Source organism: Odontesthes bonariensis, chromosome 22 (assembly GCF_027942865.1).
Source record: "Odontesthes bonariensis isolate fOdoBon6 chromosome 22, fOdoBon6.hap1, whole genome shotgun sequence".
In the NCBI taxonomy this organism is placed as follows: domain Eukaryota; kingdom Metazoa; phylum Chordata; class Actinopteri; order Atheriniformes; family Atherinopsidae; genus Odontesthes; species Odontesthes bonariensis.
This window is the reverse complement of record NC_134527.1, coordinates 32,763,562-32,785,081: the sequence shown is the minus strand read 5'-3', so window position 1 is coordinate 32,785,081 and position 21,520 is coordinate 32,763,562. Positions and strand designations below refer to the sequence as shown.

Genomic DNA, 21,520 nt, shown 5'->3' with positions numbered 1-21,520 from the left:
CAAACCTGACAAGGGCATTCAATTGCAGCTGACCGCTGGGACTCAATCCTGAAATCCATCCATAAATCATCACTGTGTGCGAGACACTGCCCAATACAATTTAAAGTGGTCCATAGAGCTCACATGTCAAAGGTCGAACTCACCAGCATATACTTGGACACCACCCCTACCTGTGATAAATGCAAGTCAGGGGACGCCACTCTTTTCCACATGTACTGGCTGTGCCCTCCATTACAAGATTTTTGGAATGAAGTTTTTCATACTCTTTCAAAAATTCTGAAGCGTAGACTAGATCCAAACCCTATGATTGCTCTGTTTGGTGCTTCTGCGGATGATGTTCCCCAGATGACTTCCATTGAACACCATGTGATCAATTTCTCCTTGCTTCTGGCTAGGCGGGCCATTCTGCTTGGATGGAAGCCTCACCCACACACATTCAGTGGCTCCGAGGTGTTATGCACTGTCTAACTCTAGAGAAGGTCAGAGGCTCGGAGGGTCAGTTTTATAAGACCTGGCAATCCTTTCTGACCCATTTTCATGATTCTTACACAGCATAGATTACAACATAAAAGAGTGAATAACATGAACCCTTGACATTCGAGTAGCTCAAGGTTTTGATTTTAATAAGCCCGCCAACTACTTTTAATTCAAGAAAAATTCACTATCTTGTTTTCTTCTTTTTATGTGCCCTTTACTTAGCCTCTTTTAATACTGGGGGTGGGGATAGGGGATTGGGGATTGGGGGTGAGTTGGTGGGCAGGTCAGGTCAATTTTCTACCTCAAAATTTCTGTAAATATTTTTTCTTCTTATATGTAAATGTTGTACTTTTACAAAACTTTGATACAATTTAGAATAACACGAGCCCAACCTTGGGGTTGTTTTGTGGAGGGTATTTTTGTTATTGTTGAGATACTCATCTTCAATGTATAATTGTTACTTGTATATTCATTGTGGAAATAATAATAAAAAAGATTTGAAACCAAATTGTGTAACAGTTTACTTTTTATTTGAATGTATAAAGAATAATTCATCCTTTTATCGTGGCAAAGTGTTGGAAAATCATTCATATTTACTTTTATTAAGAAAATGATGGAAAATTATGATTTTGTGAAATAACAGTCATGGTCTAAAAAAGTTCAACTGGGTCTACTGTAGTAGTCTCTTTTGGGAGTGGATCACTTTTTAGGAATTGGAATTGGAATTTTATTGATACTGTGTGAAGTTCTCCCGTTTTTCAAACATGTTGGTTTATTTTCTACCATTTGTTACATTTGTGGTGATTTCATAGCGACCTCTTGTGTTAGAATTTACCCCTGTTTTTATTTGGGGCGGATGTAGTGACTTGCCGGATCTTCCTTTTTATGGTTGTCGTTGTTTTGACTGGTGAAGCTGGGCTGGTGAGTTAAGATATACGTATACAAAGTGATTAAAACTTGCGTTATACTATAAATATGTTCATGTATGCGGATTATACAGTGGATAATATGTCCATGTAATTAATGTTGCGGTTTTGTTTTATACTTGTGTAATTTTCAGTTGATTACCTGGCGAACGGCACAGTTACTGTGAATGCTTATGCAAAAATAAACCACGTAAAATACAATAATCGGAGGTCTGAGCTTGAGTGTGACACTGTTTCATCAGTTCAGAACCCCCTTTACGGTGGGAGTTATTAGATTAAAATAGTTAGTTTAATAAAACCATACAGATACAATTATGGTTAATTCTATTAACGATTGAGTTGATTTGAACTTGAACTTTTGAAATGCTACATAAGTAAATCTGAATAAATGTTGATCAAATAACATTGACAGAACAATTTAATTTAGCTTTAATTTCTTTCCCTTTTCGGGGTTAATTTATATTTATTTGTTTCACGGAAAAGTACCTAAGATATAAGATGTATTTATGAAAGATGCAACTATGAAAACTCTCAATCTGCAATTTAAAGAAGATGTACAGGATTACCACAGACCACACACATCCTACATGACTATTTTCAAATAATGGCGTCTGAAGTTCGATTTACGGTTTCTTTTGCTCAAACAAATATAAAGTGTGGTTTCATTCCAGATGCAGCAAGACAGCTAGGGCACAGGATGGCGTTGAATCTTGTTGTTATAAGATCATAAAATCTGTCATTTCCAGGCAGTTTAAATTGTAAGCTTATTCCCATTAATTTAGAGAAGCACAACAAAACTTCCTTCATACAAGAACAAGTAAAGTTTACGATATACATAAGTATGATATTAATGACACTTGTGATATTTTTTGTCTTGTCTGAAATGGCCCTTTAAGAATATTTTGAGATGAAGGTAAATAATTAAGAAGACACAAAGCTTAAGGTAAATGATAAAAATATGTAATTTGTTGCATGAGTCAGCATTGAGCATCGCTCTGTAAACTTTATTTTGAAGGTCTTGACAAGAAGTTCCTGTTTTATAATCTGTTGGCCAAAAAGCAGGACAGCCCCGCTGCTTTCCTTCACCATATACAGTCTTCCTGACTACATCTTTGCCTTTACAATGGAGCCTAATTTGAAGCTCTCTTTTTGTATTTTCATTATTGTCAGGCTTACTTTCTCTCTGGATTACTGTCCACTTCACTGCCAGTGTGACTGGCACATCAACAGTGTGTCATGTGTTGGAGTTGAAGTCTTGCCTATTTTCCATTCTCGCACACAGGAGGTGTAAGTAGCTGAAGTTTTTTCTCACGGATTTTAGTGAGTGAGTCTCATTTTAAGGCCTAAAGGTTTTCTATTTATGGATTTCAGATGGCTGGTGGGGACAAAACTTTCTTTCATTCCCCTAAATGCCTTTGCCAATTTGGCCAACCTTTCTCGCATGTAAGTTTCTCTTTTTCCCCTCAACATTAACTGCTTTCTTTCAAACTGGTATTATTGTTCAGAGCACAGGATGTGAGTTATCCAGAGAAATATGCAGCGCTAACACTAGAAAAATTGAACAAAATAAATGTAAAAGACCCAAAATAAAGTGTGTCAATGTGAATGAAATAAATTCATAACAGAGCCCAGAAATGGACTAACAGCACCACTGTTATATATTATTTAAAGTGAATGCGCTTTAAAAATTCTCTTTGGGGGTTAAAGGAGTTTTGTTTTTTGTAAAGGTCTAGTTTGTGGGTAGTAGGGGAGTGCACAAAGCTACCCCACCAACAAGCCATTATACCAGACCACTGCTCCTGTTGTATGATGGCTCCATACCATCAGAGTTTTTCTGTGTGTCATCTATATGCAGAACCTTCATCATATATACAAAAAGCTGTTCTATAAATCTCTAGGCTCGTACAGGGCATACCGGGTTGAAGGTATGCAAGATGGTGTGATTGCAGTCCCAGAATTGTTTCTGTGTTTTTCATGGTTTAATCATTTATTTTTTTTGATTTTATGTTCTCAGTCCTGTGTTTTGATTCTGGTCATCATTCCCTCCTGTTCTGGTCTTTATCTCCACTGCAACATCTGTCACCTAGTTAATTACTCACAGCTGCAATCACTTCCTCATTAGTTATTCTGTAAGTTCTTGGGCTTTGTTTTCTTAGTTCTTGTTACTTTGTTAGTTCCTTGTTTTTACAGTTCTTTTTGGTTTCCCAGCTTGCCTTTTGTTCTTTTGTGATAAATTCACTTTTGTTTCTCTTCAACTTGAGCTTCAAGTCTGCTTTTTGAGTTCATTCATCCTCTTCCATCCATGACAAGAATACCATGTTACAACACACCCTCCCTACAGACATTTCTTGTCATTCTCAGGTATTCAAAGACAACCTAGCCTTAAATAGGCTTTCTGTTCCACAGCCATTCATCTTCAGTGGTAGTCCAAAGCATTCACTGTATGAAAGACAGCCCTCAACCCCTGGAGTGCAAATACTCCAGCTGAAGAATTCTACCATTTGAATGAAAATGTTTGTGCCCCTGCACGGCAGGCTCGAAATGACAACGACCACAGCGATGTGACAGCTGACCAAGCTGGCCAGTGATTTATCATTCAGCTAATATTCAGAGAGAAGCTCACGGGATAATGTGCTTATGTCATGACTCAAACACACAAAGCCTAAATAATAAACGAGTTCCAAAGTTTTTAGGGTTTTCTTCTTATCATAGCAACTAAGGCTTAAACTGTTTGCAATTCCATTATGTGTCTTAATGCTCCTCATTCACTAGACTCACCAACTGAGAAAAGAGGCCTCTGAGACACAAAGACAAGCAAGGCCAGTTTACTCAGCACAGGTCAAATTCCATTCGATTTCTATCTATCACCTTCAACTCATTTTCCAAGTTCACAGATATGCTGCTGGTTGAGTGACCCAACAATGTAAAAAAGAAAACTATGATGCCTCAAACCTTCTTTAACCTGAAGTGTTAAAGATTATCATTACTGTCTCTTTTACAATGGCATGCAGCAGAAAGCATCCCATAGATCCAGCTGACCTTACAGAGGTTCAGCCATGGTACATCTGAATCAGCGCAAAGCAAAGGGAACAAAGACATAAGGAACAGGATGTCAAATTCATGGAAGAACTTAAAAACAGTGGGATTGAGTGTGAGAGATGGTACATTAATCATCACTGCGTTCATAATGCAAAGTAACCAGTCTGAATGACCTTTATTTGGCAACCTGAGTGTAGTTCTCATCCTCAAAACAATACTCAATTACGCAGTGGTAATTTAGTGGCTGATAGATGTTAACTAGGGCTGTTATATCAGATTTTCCCTGCACAATCATCATGGCAAAGTAATTCAAGATAAAGACATTATCACAGAATTTTATCGGTTAATAACATCTTTCACTTTTTTTTTTCATGTATATCAAATTAGCAAATCTACTATACTCAACATATGAGTATGGAGTGGTGTACACAGTTGTTAACAATCTATAAAATAAATCATAGGGAATCAAAAAGCAAAGAATCCACAAAGTTGAATCATTTATACAGTGTTAACTGAAACCACACATTCACACATTTTTTTTCTTTAATCCTGACCTCGTTTCTACAGGGTATCATATATTTAAGGTAAACACAAGAAAAAATGGACCAGACTCAGTGAATAATTCCCTATAATCCCTACATACATCAGTGAGCAGTGCTGACCAACTTAATTAAAAAGTAGGTCAAAGATTTAGAGAAAACAGATACTCAAGAGCTCGATATCTTAGCTTTAACAACACTGTTGTTTTAGTATGTGTTTTAATGTAAGATTTTTCATGCGAGCAATAGCAAAATTATAGCGTTTTACTTTTTACCGAGAAGAAACATACAGAATAATAGATGGAATTGTGGTAGGCCAAGTTAGTTGTATTTCCCTGCTTCAGCACAAACTGTTATTCATCAGAGTACAAACACTACATGTTTAAATTGAATCTATAATGTACCACACTGCTGAGATAACTTTTTTTCAGGTGTGGGTTGAGAGTGTTGCGAAATGACTACCAACGACATTTTGGTGGATTTTTACTGCTTCTTCCTCTCTTGTTGTCCCAGCATGGTTTAAGCGGTGACAGTCGGAGACAGGATGCAATATCAGACCCAATATCATATAAGTATTATTAACACAATATCAATATTTCATTTTTTCATATTACGGTTTTTGATAATTCAAGATTCGAGATGTTTATTTGTCATATACACAATAACAGACACTGTGGTTATTATTGGGTAAATCTTACTTTGTGACTTCCCAACCAAAAGAACGATAACAACACACCACACTTTTTTTTTTCTAAAAAGGAAATGTAAAGAAAATGTATAGAGAAAATATCAAATATGAAGTGCAAAATATGCAGCAAAAGATTAGTGTGCAAATGTCATGTGCAAAAATTGCAGATATTGCAGGTAGATATGGTTATTGTCCAAAAGTGAGGTTCTAGTCCATGATTCAGAAGCCTGATGGCCTGGGGATAAAAACTGTCAGTCAGTCTGGTGGTCCTCGCTTTCACACTCCTGTTGCATCTGCCAGATGGTAGTGCTGTGGGTGGGGACCCGGGTGTTGTAGGGGTCCTGCAGTGGGGGGAGGCAGCTCCACAGATGAACTGTGCCCTTTTTAATGACACGCTGGAGAGCCTTTCTGTCCTGGATCGTGCAGTTCCCATACCACACTGTGATGGAGTTTGTCAGGATGCTCTCCTCTGTGCATCTGTAGAAGTTGCTGAGGAGTTTGGTGGACATTCCAAATTTCCTCAGCTTCCTCAAGAAGAAGAGTCTCTGTTGAGCCCTCTTTACCATCTGCTGTGTGTTGTGTGTCCAGGTGAAATCCTCACTGATGTTAGTGCCGAGGAGTTTGAAGGTTTTTAACCCTCTCCACCCGTGTCCTGTCAATGTGTAGCGGAGCGTGCTGGTCTCTCCACCTCCTCGGGTCGATAATCATCTCCTTGGTCTTCTCAGCATTTAAGGAGAGATTATTTTCCCGGCACCAGGAGACCAGCCGAGCCACCTCCTCCCTGTAGGCTGTCTCTTCTCCACCGGTGATCAGCCCAAAGACAGTAGTGTCGTCAGCAAACTTTTTTTTAAAAACTTTTTATTTATCCCATTTAGGCTGGGAAAGCCTTGCCGCATTTCTACCTTTAAAGCCGGGGGCGCTGTTGCGTTATTCTACCAGTAAGGCCGGGAAAGCGTACACATCTTTTTTCCTGTATAAGGGTTGTTTTGCACCAATTATTGACCTCTGCGCCAATGAAATGCATTATAATAGACACGTGTTGTCATGTTCCTCGTGTCATTGTTTTGAAGTTAAGTAAGTTACATTGAACAAGCATGGAGGACTTTCAGTGGGAAGACATTTCAGACGGTAGCGATTTTGAGGAGTTTTCTTGGCTTTGATGATGCTGATGAACGTGCTGACCCAATTGATCGAGATTTATGGCTAGCACATATGTTTGAAGATGACGATAACGACGAGGATGATTTTGAAGGGTTTGAATGTGAGTGGAAGACTGACAATTACCACCGTAATCGATGGAGAGATTTCAACCGCACACCAGGGGTAAAAGTCGATTTGCTTGCAGATGCCACACCGTTGCAGGCATTTAATCTAATTGAAAATAGTGCTGTTCTCTAATGCTAAAGGAATGATATCCCCTATTTATAATAGAATGTATGCCTTAAGACCAGTAAATCTCAATTCAATTAAGACTCAATGGGAGGAGGACCTGGGAATTGATATTTTAGATGTTGTATGGGACTCAATCTTACAACGTGTGCATTCATCGTCAATTTGCGCTAAACATGGCGTCATTCAGTGTAAGATTGTTCACCGTGTTCACTGGACTAGGGTCAAATTAAGCCGTTTTTTCCCTGACATTGACCCTACATGTGAGAGGTGTCACTCAGCACCTGCGACACTGGGACATACACTCTGGTTTTGCCCAAAACTATTTGAATTCTGGTCCAAGGTCTTTGTTTGTTTGCTCTATGTTTTAGAACAAACAATTTCTCCTTCTCCCTTAACTGCGTTGTTTGGTGTTCTCCCCTCTACTATGTCCACATCTTCGTATAAGGCTGACTTTGTTGCATTTATCACTCTCGTAGCAAGGCGTCTAATTCTGCTTAGGTGGAAGTCTCCTAATACCCCTTCATTCAGCTCCCTGATTAAAGATCTCCTTTATTTTATGAAAATAGAAAAAATAAAACACAGCATGAAGGGCTCTACCCGCAAGTTCACAAAAACATGGGGATGATTACATTGACAAGTTGAACCTCCCCTCTGTGACAGACTAGAACTGTGTGCATATGTTACAGGAAATGGATTACTGTGATAACAGATTTTTATTTTTTTTCTAAGGTTGCAGGCTTTGTGTATTGTGTAGGTATGTTTTTATTTTGTAATTTAAGTTTTGATATTATTGTTGTTGTTATTATTACTTTTGTAGTTTATTTGTTCTTGTTATGTTTCTGTTTAGTTTGTGTTAAATGGTGTACTGTATATGGTTGGGGGGTGGGGGGGTCTGAATTGTTCTTTGTTGTTTTTATAACCAATGTGTGGTATCATTCCTAATGTCAGCCACTCAAATTGCCTTACTTGTTGGGCTCTGGACATACACCACATGAAAAGATCCTAAACCTTTGTATTTACCTTTGAAAAACCAATAAAGAAATCTTTGAAAAAAAAAGAAAGAAAATAGTGCTGTTCCTGCACTTTACTTTTTACATTTTCTATTTTCGTGAAGGTGTATGTAAATAAACTCAATTTCCAAAGAAAGCCACAGGTGTAAGCTCTCAAATACTTTTTAAATTTTGTTTCTATCTGCTACAGAGGCTGAGAAATCAATCATTTAGTAGGCGTTGACACAATTGCTGAATTTCCAGAAACACTTCAGGTTTTAGGGGGTCTTTCTGAAATCGCCCATAGGTTTTACAGGCATTCTTTTCCAGGCGTTTTAGGCCTAAATGGGTTATTCAACATTAACAAAACACATGGAGATGCATATTAATTCATTCCTTTCCCCTTTTTAAAGATCTGTCCAGTCTGATTTACACAGATTGCATTGCACAGTATACATATACCTACCCACACCAATCTACACACACACACCTACAACTATACACTTAAATTATATACATCAAGTAACATGTATACATGTTATGTACATGCAATCCCACAGAGTCTATAATGCAATTGGCTGTACCTCCTGTTCAAAACCAGAGGAGGTTTGGGAAAGAAGAGATGAAACTAAATAAATAAATGAGGAAAGAACCCCCCCAGCCATCCCAGGCCTCATCTGTAATGATCACATTTGCTTCCATTTTTCTTTTACATTCGTAATATTAACAATGGATTCAAGTTGTAGTGCTTTATAGATGTTTGATATCACCCCTTTTTTTGATTCATCCCTTCCAGTTGATACCAGGATTTCTTCGACTTTAGTTAATTCCTTATATATTTTATCTCTTTCATTATGGTTCTGGAGGTAATGTCAAGGTGACTGATAACACTTTCTCTTTGTTTCTGTGGGCCACAGACAATGATTACAGTTTTGTCTGAGTTCAGCAGGAGAAAATAGTTTTGTATCCACACACCGATCTGTTCCATGCAGTGACACAATGTATCAAATCAAATCAAATTTATTTGTATAGTGTAGTGCTCTCAACACTGACGGCATAATTCACTTTCTTATATGTGTTCTGTTATCTGTTATGTTGTTGGTTCATCGTCTTTAATGTTATGATGCATTTAATAGTTGCGGTCTCTTTAAGAGATCCGGTGACGTTTCATGATAACAGCTGTTCTGTTGATGCGCGAGCTGTCAGTTGGAACTGTCAGTTTTTGTCAGTTGGCACTGTGAGTTTTTGTCAGTTAATAAACGCGACTCACAGAGTCTTAATGTGAGAAGTTTTCGGCTCATCTTTTCGCCTAAAGGCAACTTCCACACTGGTGACCCCGACGTTTGTTTACTGGACGTATCCAGATCGCCATGACCGCAAACGCTGTGTCTCTCAAGCTCCCCGAATTCTGGGAATCGTCTTCTTCTGCCTGGTTCGCTCAGACTGAGGCACAGTTTGCCTTGCGTCAGATAACGGCCGACGAAACGAAATACTACTATGTGGTATCTGCTCTCGGAAGTTCTACGGCATCGAGAGTAGTGAGCCTTCTTAAACGTCCTCCTCTGACGAGAAAGTATGAAACTCTGAAAGAATACTTACTGAAAACATTCGAACTATCTGACACAGCTAGCAGGCTTTTCTCTCTTCAAGGGCTCGGTGACAGCAAGCCCTCAGAGCTAATGGACCGAATGCTCGATCTGCTCGGTGACAACAAGCCAGATTTCCTTTTCCTCCACCTTTTCCTGCGCCAACTGCCTGCTCATGTGAGAGCTGCTTTGGCCAACACTGCCAGCACTGATTGTAGAGAACTGGCTGCTGAGGCTGACAAGTGTTTCCTGGCTAGTCAACAGCCCTGCGCAGCTGCCCTTCTTCCTGCTGGTGCTGTTGCTGTATCAGAAATATCCGATGATCACATGCTCATCGCAGCAGCAGCCCCGCGTCGGCAGCAGTCTTCAGGTGTGTGCTACTACCATGCCAGGTTTGGCCCCAAGGCCAAACGATGCCGCTCTCCATGCAGCTTCAGTGGAGCAGGAAACGCCAAGGCCGGCGCTCACTAGTGGCCGTGAGCGTCGGCCATGCCGGCGGGCTGCTCTTCATCCACGACTCCATCTCCGGCCGGCGATTCCTCTGCAACACAGGGGCACAGCGGAGTCTACTTCCTGCTTCACAGGTGGACGTGGTGGCTGACACCCACGGCCCCCCCATGGAAGCCGCCAATGGAAGCCCTATCCGTACATACGGCACAAGGCATGTTGAACTGTGTTTTGACGGCCAATGCTTCGGCTGGGACTTTGTGACTGCCAAAGTCGCTGTTCCCCTCTTAGGATCAGATTTTTTGTGTGCATTTGGACTGTTAGTGGACGTTAAAAATCAGCGCTTGATCGACGCCGTCACTTTCTGTTCTTATGCCTGCGCGCTCAGCGACTCTGGTGCAGAACACCTCTCCAGCCTGCTCTCTGTCACGGACAGTTTCCAACGGCTGCTCGCCGAGTTTCCAGCACTCACCCAGCCCACTTTCTCCTCTTCTACAGCCAAGCACGGTGTAGAGCACCATATCGACACCACTGGCCCACCTGTGTACGCCTGCGCTCGACGCCTCGAGCCGAACAAGCTTGCCGTAGCCAAGACAGAGTTCGAGTCCATGGAGCGCCTGGGGATTGTTCGACGCTCCAACAGTCCTTGGGCCTCTCCCCTACACCTCGTCCCCAAACCAGGGGGGGGCTGGCGTCCTTGCGGGGACTACCGACGGCTCAACGACGCGACAACGCCTGACCGCTACCCAGTGCCGCACATCCAGGATTTTTCAGCGCACCTGGCTGGTAAGGTCATGTTTTCGAAGGTGGACCTGATCAGAGGATACCATCAAGTGCCCGTACACCCTCGCGACATTCCAAAAACAGCTGTAATCACACCGTTTGGTTTGTTTGAGTTCCTGCGCACACCATTTGGGCTCAAAAATGCTGCTCAAACATTCCAGCGGCTCATGGACTCTGTGTTACGGGATCTGCCTTTTCTGTTTGTGTACCTTGACGACATCCTCGTGGCCAGTTCATCACCTCCAGAGCACCTTTCGCACCTTCGCACTCTGTTCGAGCGACTTACCGACCACGGGCTCATCATCAATCCAGCCAAGTGCGAGTTCGGTCGGTCCACCATAGACTTTCTGGGGCACAGAGTCACGAAGGACGGGGTTGTTCCCCTTCCGTCAAAAGTGGAGGCCATCACCACTTTTCCACGCCCAGTCACTGTCAGAGCCTTACAGGAGTTCCTTGGCATGGTTAACTTTTACCACCGTTTTCTCCCCAGGGCTGCCCAAACCATGCGGCCCCTGTACGAGGCTCTGAAAGGTGCCAAGCCTAAGCACACTGTGGACTGGAACCCGGAAAGAGACAAGGCTTTTGTGGACGCCAAGACAGCCCTGGCTAAGGCTGCCATGTTGGCCCATCCCGCCTCCTCTGCCCCAATCGCACTTACCACGGACGCCTCGGACTACGCGGTCGGTGCGGTTTACGAGCAGTGGGTGGGTAATGCTTGGCAGCCTCTCGCCTTTTTCAGCAGGCAGTTACGTCCCAGTGAACGGAAGTATAGCACTTTCGACCGGGAGCTACTTGGAGTGTACCTCGCCATCCGACACTTTCGTTCACTGCTGGAAGGACGCCAGTTCACCGTTTTTGTGGACCACAAGCCTCTGACCTTCGCCATGTCCAAAGTCACTCAGCCATGGTCCGGCAGGCAACAGCGGCAGCTGACTTACATCTCAGAGTTCACGACGGACATTGCACACCTTTCTGGGAAGCACAACCAGGTTGCAGACTGCCTCTCCCGTGCTGTTGCGGGGGCGGTCCACCTCGGTTTGGACTACGGCAGCATGGCAACGGAGCAGGCCACAGACCCGGACGTGCAGGCTTGCCGTTCATCCGCTACTGGGCTGCAGCTTCAGGATGTGGCATTCGACGACGCTGGCACCACTCTGCTTTGCGACATCTGTATGGGCTCCCCTAGGCCTGTTGTGCCTGCGAAGTGGAGGCGGCCTGTTTTCGACGCCATCCATAGCCTCTCACACCCCGGAACCAAGGCCTCACAACGGCTGGTGGCAGCAAAATTTGTGTGGCACGGACTTAAAAAGGACGTGAGGGACTGGGCGAACACCTGTGTAGAGTGCCAACGTGCCAAAGTACACCGCCACACCAAAGCGCCACTGGAACAATTTCAAGTGCCTGAACGACGTTTCGACCACGTCAACATCGACCTAGTTGGCCCACTTCCACCCTCGCAGGGTTACACTCATGTGCTCACTATGGTCGACAGGACCACACGGTGGGCAGAGGCTGTTCCACTGTCATCCATAACATCAGCGGACGTGGCACGGGCATTTATTGGCACCTGGGTGTCCCGTTTTGGCGCCCCTTCAGACATCTCCTCAGACCGTGGCGCACAGTTTACTTCCGAGCTTTGGAACGCTGTCGCAGGGAGCTTGGGAGTTAAACTCCACCGCACCACGGCCTACCACCCCCAGAGCAATGGCCTCTGTGAACAATTTCACAGGTCCATGAAAGCCTCCCTGCGTGCCAGCCTGAAGGACAGTTCCTGGGCTGACAAGCTCCCATGGGTCATGCTGGGCATCAGGACAGCGCCGAAGGAAGACCTCCAGGCCTCCTCCGCAGAGCTGGTCTACGGTCAGCCACTGCGGGTCCCCGGGGATTTCGTCCCCAGCACCACGACCCCTTGGTCAGCCACACTCCAGCGCTCCAGCCTGTTAGACAATGCCAAGCTGTTTGCTCCACTTGCTACCTCCTGCCATGGTCTACCAAACTCTCACGTCCCCAGTGGCCTACAGTCTGCTGGGTATGTTTTCATTCGTGTGGATGGGCACCGCGGACCTCTCCGTCCGCCTTACGAGGGCCCTTTCCGTGTTGTGGAAACTGGGGACAAGCACTTTGTGGTGGACATTGGGGGCAAACCGGAGTGTATTTCTGTGGACCGCCTTAAACCAGCTCACCTTGATCTGGCCAGGCCAGTTGAGTTGGCGCAGCCCCCAAAACGGGGACGGCCTCTGACTAGGCCCCCCCTTTCCGTTCCTCCTGCCCCTCGACCATGCCGCAGGGGAGCCCCACAGACAGCCACTGAGGGGGCGGTTCCGCACTCTCAAATTCGGCGGAGCCGCACTGGACGTTTGATTCGCCCCCCACGCCGTTGATATTTTTTTATCAGGTTTTCTGTTAGAGTGAATTCTGGGGGGGCATGTGTAGTGCTCTCAACACTGACGGCATAATTCACTTTCTTATATGTGTTCTGTTATCTGTTATGTTGTTGGTTCATCGTCTTTAATGTTATGATGCATTTAATAGTTGCGGTCTCTTTAAGAGATCCGGTGACGTTTCATGATAACAGCTGTTCTGTTGATGCGCGAGCTGTCAGTTGGAACTGTCAGTTTTTGTCAGTTGGAACTGTCAGTTTTTGTCAGTTGGCACTGTGAGTTTTTGTCAGTTAATAAACGCGACTCACAGAGTCTTAATGTGAGAAGTTTTCGGCTCATCTTTTCGCCTAAAGGCAACTTCCACAATAGCACATTTCATGTACAAACAATTTAAAGTGCTTTACATAAAATAAAAGTATTGCAGCAGGGAGTGGAAGAAGCATTAAAATTAGGGCTGTGACTCGATTAAAATTTTTAATCGCGTTAACTACAGGCTTTGAAATTAATTAATCGAAATTAATCGCATTTTAATCGCATATACTTTATCCTTTAGAAAATTAACATTTTCAACAATATTTCAACAAACACAGAACATATCCCTATTTGAAATCTGAATGTAGCATGCATGAAAACACAGTATATAGAATCTTGGATGTTAAGCTGCGTTGGGCCCCACGTTAGCTTCCACGCTAGCTGCTACATGTTTAGCGTTGAGGTGATATTTGAGGCTTGATCAGCGGTGGCGCCAGCGTTTTTTCGTTGGGGTTGCTATGCAGTTGCTGCATGAATGTGATGGGTTGCTAGTCAAAACAGCTCACACCCCCCCCCAATTAAATAGGGTTTCTATTTATCTCATAAATCTGCTTTATGGAAATATTATTTTAGACCTCCGATTTCCCCGGGTAATTTAGAACAGACGTGATTGGCTGACTGTAGAATGACATCACCACAGCTACTGTAGATCTAGGAACAATGTGGATAGCCGTTTCACCAGTAAAGCTGGTGTTTTATACCTTTCCATATGTATATTTATCAGCTAAAGAACAAAAAACGGGGATAGGCTACCACGCAGCAACATACGTGATTCTTTACTTCTTAATATTGTTGTCGTTGTTGCACTGCACTTCTGTTCTTTGTGAGCAGTAAACCTGCCTCTAGCCCCAAAGTTGGGGTAGCTATGGGGTTGCTGAGCACATTCTTGGGGTTGCTATAGCAACTGCAAGCAACCCCTTAGCGCCGCCTCTGGGCTTGATACGCTGCGGTGATACGCGAATTCCTTGTTGCATAATCTGCACACAACCACGCTCTTGTCGACGCTTCCATCGTCTGTATTTAAAAAAAAATTTATAGTGTGCGATTAAAATACGTTATTTCTTTTAACGCGCTAATATGTGTGTAGTTAATTAATCGAAATTAACGCGCTAAAGTCCCAGCCCTAATTAAAATACATAAAAGAATATAAAGAGAAACAAATAAAATAATTTAAATGAATTTAAAAGCAAGCAACAGTCTAGATAAGTTCAAAGATACCGTGCAGATTTAATGCATAGACACATGAGAAAAGAAATGTTTTTAACCTGGATTTAAAAATGTCTACATTTGGTGAAAGTTTGAAAGTATCTACAGGCCCGTGTTGTCCTGCCGTCACTGACACGTAGATCTGAGTGTCATCTGCATAGTGGTGGTAGGACACATTATAGCTGCGTAATAGCTGGCCTAGTGGAAGCATGTACAGATTGAACAATACGGGTCCCAGGATTGACTCCTGGGGAACCCCACAGGTCACAGTCATTTGGTCTGAGACACAGTTACCAATTTCAACAAAATACTTCCTGTCCTCCAGATAGGACTTGAACCAGTCTATGGCTACATTTAAGGCTCTAGCATGGTTGCCGCGTCTGCTAGCGCAAGCGGTGTTGATGACATGACGATTTCTTGCCCGCAATATATAGTGGCGCAAGTCGATGCGCCAGAAGTTGCAATTTTCTCCGTCACAGAGGTGGCGGTGCTACGTGAAGGTTACCGCTATTCTACAACCACGAAAGTGGAGAAGAAAACAATGCCACTGTCAAGAGCACGAATACTGTAATTAATGATACTGCTGCAGTATTCGGAACATTTTAATTTTTTCATTCAGTTAATAGAGGTGAAGGTTTGAAGCCCCCGGGATCAACAGAGTCTCTGCCCTCTTCTTTGCCTTCACGTATCTGTCCCGTAGCTTCTTCCACACATTCTTACAGAACTCTCCCTCTTTCCCCAAAGTTCTGCCAATCTATGTCCACCAGTTTTGGGAGTTTACGTGCTCCCTGTGCTGTTTCACTGCAGTTTCTGTACAAACGCACCTCCTGACTGAGCCTGGTCTCACATCGGTCCATCCGGTCTGTCGTTGTTGGCGCCGCCAAGTTACAAAAATCGACTGGTGCACGACACTGCGCTGCGCCGTCTTTTCAAGGGAAGCGCCAGGCCTGAAACGTCATTTGGACGTCACGGTCCGCCACCGCCGTGACAGACGCGTCAACTATAACTCCGGCTTTACACTGCAAGTCTTGATGCCCAGATCTGATTTTTTTGCCTAAATCCGATTTTTTTTTAACGTGTGGTTACACGTACTTTAATAATGTGACTCATATCTGATTCACGTGATTACACTTGCCTATCACGTGAAACATCGCGCATGCCTACTTCAGTGTTTACCAAACTTTACTGCTGAGGCAAATGGACGACGTTGACATAGGTGTGATGCTATTGTTGCGGTACATGAGAAGTTCGCCCAACATTGGCAGGATTTTAAGGCAGAGAAGGAGGAAACGGGCCATTATTGCATCCTGTGCACACGCTACAATTATTGCCTCCTCAGCTGTTCAGAGGAGTGTCTGGGTGCGAGACCGATCCCAGGACTGGTGGGAGAATATTGTGGCGGGCTTTGATGAAGAGCAGTGGGTCAGCAATTTTAGAATGAGCCAAAAAAACTTTTTTTTTTTTTTTTTATAGATATGTTTATTATTTTTTTCATTTAATAACAACATAACACATAACAAAAGCTCAGCAGTACAGTCCAGAGGAGACAAAAATAAAAGATAGATAGGGGGCATACATACTTCCATCATTATATAGTCCACATCTAAACATTTATAAATGCTCGAGACAGGATGGTAGACACGTGTCCTTCAGAATAGTCCAAAAAGGGCTTCCATATGCGTCCAAAAATGTCAGTCTTAGAGTGGACAAGGCATGTTAGAAAGTCGAGTGGAATATGTTCCAAAATAAGCCTCTTCCACCCATAAATGGTAGGAGACTTATGAGAAATCCATTGTAACAAAATATTCTTTCGAGGACTGAAAATTAGGACATTATACAACTTACTCTTGTTTGAATTTTGAATATGTTTGTTTGGTAGACCAAGGAGAAGAGACACTGGATCAAGATCAATATTAGTTTTCATGATTTTCCTTATCTCAACCAGAATAGACTCCCAGTATATCTGGATCTTGGGGCATGACCAGAGACAGTGTGTGAGCCTGCCTTCATGTATTTTACATTTAGGGCACAGTGAAGAAGATCCTGGTTTAAACTTAGATACCCGGTTTGGGGCCAAGTGAGCTCTATGTAGTAATTTAAGTTGCAACGCCCAGGAACGATTACAAATGGAAATTTTTCTGATACTGCTCCACATTTCATCAGTGATCTTGATATTCAGCTCTCCTCCCCAGGCCTGAGCCAGAGTGGATAAGTGACACTTATGACATTTCAATGTTTTGTAGCACATCCTAAGTGACACTTCACGAGTTCAAAAAAACAGTTTTTCAATGCCCGAAACCTCAGTGTCCCTGAGTAGAGTTGTTTCTTTTTTAACAAAGTCTCTTAGCTGGAAGAAACAGAAGAGGTTATTTTTCGCTACTCCAAAGGCTTCCATAACTTGGTTAAAAGACATGAGGATCCCCTCCTTAAGAAGACAACCCAGAGAGGAAATACCCTTAGCCACCCAGTCCCCAAAACCCGCATCTAACATACCTGGGAGAAAGTAAGGGTTCTGGACAAAGGGTGTAAATGGGGATGTTTTCCCAGTTCTTCCCACAATATGTTGAGCCGCCCTCCAGGCCTTGACTGTATTCACAGTGATTGGATTGCTGCAGCATTTATTTATTGTTTTCATATTTTTAAGAAAAAGTAGGCTTTTAAGAGGGCAGTCACATAACGAGGCTTCTATATCCAGCCACACTGTGGATGAATTTCCAGATATCCACTCCCGGGCATATAATATAAGAGAACTCAACTGATATTTTTTAAGGTCTGGAAAATCTAAGCATCCCATGTCTCTTGGTAGCTGTAGTGTTGACATTTTTATGAATGCCCTTCTTTTGGTCCAGATAAAGGACCCAAACCAACTCTTTAATTTTTGGATCCACCTCTGAGTAAACAAAACAGGAATCATCCTAATTGGGTACAACAAGTGAGGGAGAACGTTCATTTTAAGAAGTGAAATTCTGCCCAGCCAAGATAAGGGAAGACAATTCCAGCGCTCAAGGTCTAACTTAATCTTTTCAAATAATGGGACAAAGTTTGTTTTGAACATCTGATCAAAGACAGGTGTGACAAATATGCCAAGATATTTAAATCCTGCAGGGGACCACTTAAAAGGGGAACTAGGGGTATAAAGTTGTCTACCTAAGGGCATGGCCTCAGATTTGGAGAAGTTTATTTTGTATCCCGAGAATGAGCCAAACTGATCAATAATTGCAATGACTCTTTCGACCGAGGTGGTAGGTCTGGAGAGAAATAACAGAACGTCGTCGGCATATAATGACATTTTATGGATCCCCCGATCAGTGTTGACACCGAATACAGTGGGGTCACTACGAATTGCTTCAGCCAGGGGTTCGATTGCAAGAGTGAATAAAAGAGGCGAGAGGGGGCAGCCTTGCCTGTTTCCCCTTCCTACCTCAAAATTTCTAGACCTAAGTCCGTTTGTAATAACTGCAGCCAAGGAACAGCTGTAGAGGACTTCAATCCAGCTGATAAAGTTGGGACCCAGTCCAAATTGATGGAGAGTATGAAAAAGATATGACCATTCCACATGGTCGAACGCCTTCTCTGCGTCTAAGGAGACCACAAGACCATCCATCGCCCGCCGCTGACACAGCTGAATTACATTCAAAAGACGTCTGAGGTTATTACAGGAATTTCGAGCCTTGATAAAACCCGTTTGGTCTATCCCTATCAAAAGGGGTAGCATGTTTTCCAAGCGTGTTGCTAAAATTTTGGACAGTATTTTCAAATCTACATTAAGTAATGAGATGGGTCTGTAAGAGCCACAATTTTCTGGAGGTTTTGATTTCTTAAGAATTAAGGTTATATTTGCTTCCCGGAGGGAAGGGGAGAGGACACCGATACCAAACGAGTCATTCAGCATGGATAAATAGGGCTTTGACAGCAGATCCACAAATGTTTTGTAGAATTCCGAGGTGAGCCCATCCGGGCCCGGTGCTTTCCCTCCCTGGAGTGATCTGACGGCTCTTTCTACCTCTGCCTCTAAAATTTCTGCATTTAGATCTTTCTTTTTGTCCTCTGGTAAATTGGGCAGCTTAATTTTTGAGAAAAATGTTTCCATTAAAGATTGAGAGTTGTCACATTGTTCAGATTGGTACAGATTTTTGTAAAATTCAAAAAAGGCTGCGTTTATTTTCTCTGGGTCTGTAGAACATGAACCCCTCCAGTCAGAAATTGAAGCAATTGTCTGGGAGGACTTCCGTGTTTTTGTAAGATAAGAGAGGTATTTACCTGGTTTATCCCCATATTCGAACAATCTTTGTTTAGCAAATCTGACTTTGTCTATAGCGTTCTGCGTCAATGGTGTGTTCAGCGAGCATCGGATGGCGTTGAGCTCCCCCAACTTAGACTGCGAAGGCTTTTTTACATATTCTTCTTCCGCAAGTCTAAGTTTTCTTTCTAGTATGTTTTGTTGTTCTGCAGTTCGTCGTTTTTTTGCTGCACATATATGATGTAATTATTCCTTTACTAAATGCCTTAGCTGTGTCCCAGAGCAAGGAGGGGCTGCTAGCAGAGGGAGAGTTGACAGCAAGGAATTGTTTGAATTCTGTTCTAAAATACTCTGCAAATTTTCCATCCTATAAAATTAAGGGATTTACTCTCCAGTGATTTGATTGAACTCTAACATTCTTAACGGTATAATTTAGATATACTGCAGCATGGTCAGATATAACAATATGTCCTATTTTGCATGAAGCGACTTGTCTTAAAATAATTTTAGGGAGAAAGAAATAGTCAATACGTGTGTGACATTTGTGGGGGTTGGAGTAGAAAGTATATTCCTTTCCAGCAGGGTGGAGTTTTCTCCATACATCCACAAACCCCGCCTCCTCAAAAAGATCAAAAATCTGTTTTGATTTCCCTGAGACGGGAAGGGGGCTAATGGGGAGCCTATCAATCAGTGGGTTCTTAAGACAATTGAAATCACCTCCTACAATAACATTTTCAAGAGAGAAACCTGCTAGTTTTGCCATTATTTCCATTAAGAAGTTAATAGGGTGACCTGGTGGAAAATAAACATTCATCATTGCTCTAACAAGTACGTATCTCCCATTTCCATCTTTAATACATTCTATGACTTTAAAGGGTACAGATTTTTTAATAAGAATTGCAACTCCTCTACTTTTGCCAGTGAAAGAGGAGAGAAAAACATGTTCAAAACCGCATTGTTGCAATTTTAAATGTTCGGATTCATTTAAATGTTTCTCCTGCAGCAGCGCTATATCTACACCTTCCTTCTTAAGAGCTAAAAGGACCTTTTTCCTTTTAATTGGTGAATGACTTCCCTTAATGTTCCATGTACATATTCTTAACATTTACGACCCAGAGTTATAATGCAATGCCACCCAAATAATGATTACATACAAGGACTGCAATGTGCTGAGCTGAACAGGAACCAACCAAAACCAACAAATTAAAACCAAAATAAAACAGAAAAATGCGTTTTCCGGGCGCGCTTCCCCTCTAAAGGAACAGGGGGCCATCCCTTCTTTAACCAAATACTTGTGTTTCATCTCCCTGATGAAGACACACACAGGTAAACAAACCCAAAAAAGAAAGTCCATCACATATCCATCGTTGCCGCGCACCACTAAAAAATTACAAGAAAATATAGCTGAGCAGATCAGATTGAAATGAGTCATGACCATAATTACTCACGTCACTGTTCTTATGTGTGGAGAGAGGTACAAAAAGAATCAGGAAATGTTTAGAGATCAGACCCCTGACACAGTCCGGTCCAGAGCATTTGCCTCCATAATCTTTGGCTGGCGTTAATTCAGCCTAAACTTTCTATGAACTCCATTGCTTTATCCGGGGAAATAAAGATCTTTGCTTCCCCATCGCGCATAATCCTCAACCTGGCCGGGTAGAGAAGGGAGTACTGGATGCCTGCCTCCCGCAACCATCGCTTTACCGCATCGAATCCTTTCCGCCTGCGCATGGTGTCTGCCGAGAAATCCTGGACGAACATGATCTTGGAATTCTGGTACATCAGGGGCTGATCTTCACTCCCTGCACAGCGCGCGGCTTCGAGTACCTGCTGTTGATCTCGGTAGTTATGAAATCTGATCAGCACTGGTCTTGGTCTCTGTGCAGCCCCAGGCTGTGGAGCAAGTGTGCGGTGGACCCTCTCGAGCTTGATCCGGCCGCTCTTGGTCTCGACTTGTAGAAATTCGGGCAGCCATTTTTCAAAGAATTTTAGGGCTCCAGGACCAGCCTCTATGCCCTCTTTTAAACCGAGCACTCGAATGTTCTTTCTCCTGCCTCTATTTTCAATGTCATCAAGTCGTTGTGCCATCGTGAAGGCCTCTTTCTCCAACTTTTTTATGCGACCCGTAGCCTGATCCAGCCCGTCCTCCTGAGCTGCAATCCTGTCCTCCGCATCTGTAGTGCGTCGGACCAGCTCCTTTATTTCCGTGGCCTTGCACTTAAGCATTTCAGTCATAATTGTATTGATATGTGAAGTTCTATGTTTTACCACAAGTGGGCAGTATGACCCCGGGCCATGACCTGGCAATATATAAGCAGTTGTACACGAGGAGTCTTGCAGTTATCAGTAAACGTTCTGAGTGTTACACGGTGTGTGTCTCGTCATTACATGGTACCAGGATAAAGATCTCGAACCTACGGCAAAGATGAACTTCATTCGACAACCTGAAGAGTTGAAGTTGACGGGTAATGTCAGCGAGAACTGGAAGAGGTTTAAACAAAGTTTTGAACTATAT

At 43.0% G+C, this 21,520-nt stretch overlaps 1 protein-coding gene across 3 annotated transcripts in view; it reads left to right on the top strand.

Moving 5' to 3' along the window:
• The first annotated feature begins 2,467 nt into the window (after positions 1–2,467).
• LOC142372312 (thyrotropin receptor-like) overlaps positions 2,468–21,520 on the top strand; it is an 84,556-nt gene continuing 65,503 nt past the window's right edge. For all 3 annotated transcript variants that reach the window (XM_075455169.1, XM_075455168.1, XM_075455167.1), the window contains exons 1-2: positions 2,468–2,690; positions 2,775–2,846. In XM_075455169.1, the coding sequence (XP_075311284.1) occupies positions 2,527–2,690; positions 2,775–2,846 (236 nt within the window). In that variant the 5' untranslated portion in view covers positions 2,468–2,526. The remainder of the gene's footprint in view (positions 2,691–2,774; positions 2,847–21,520) is intronic.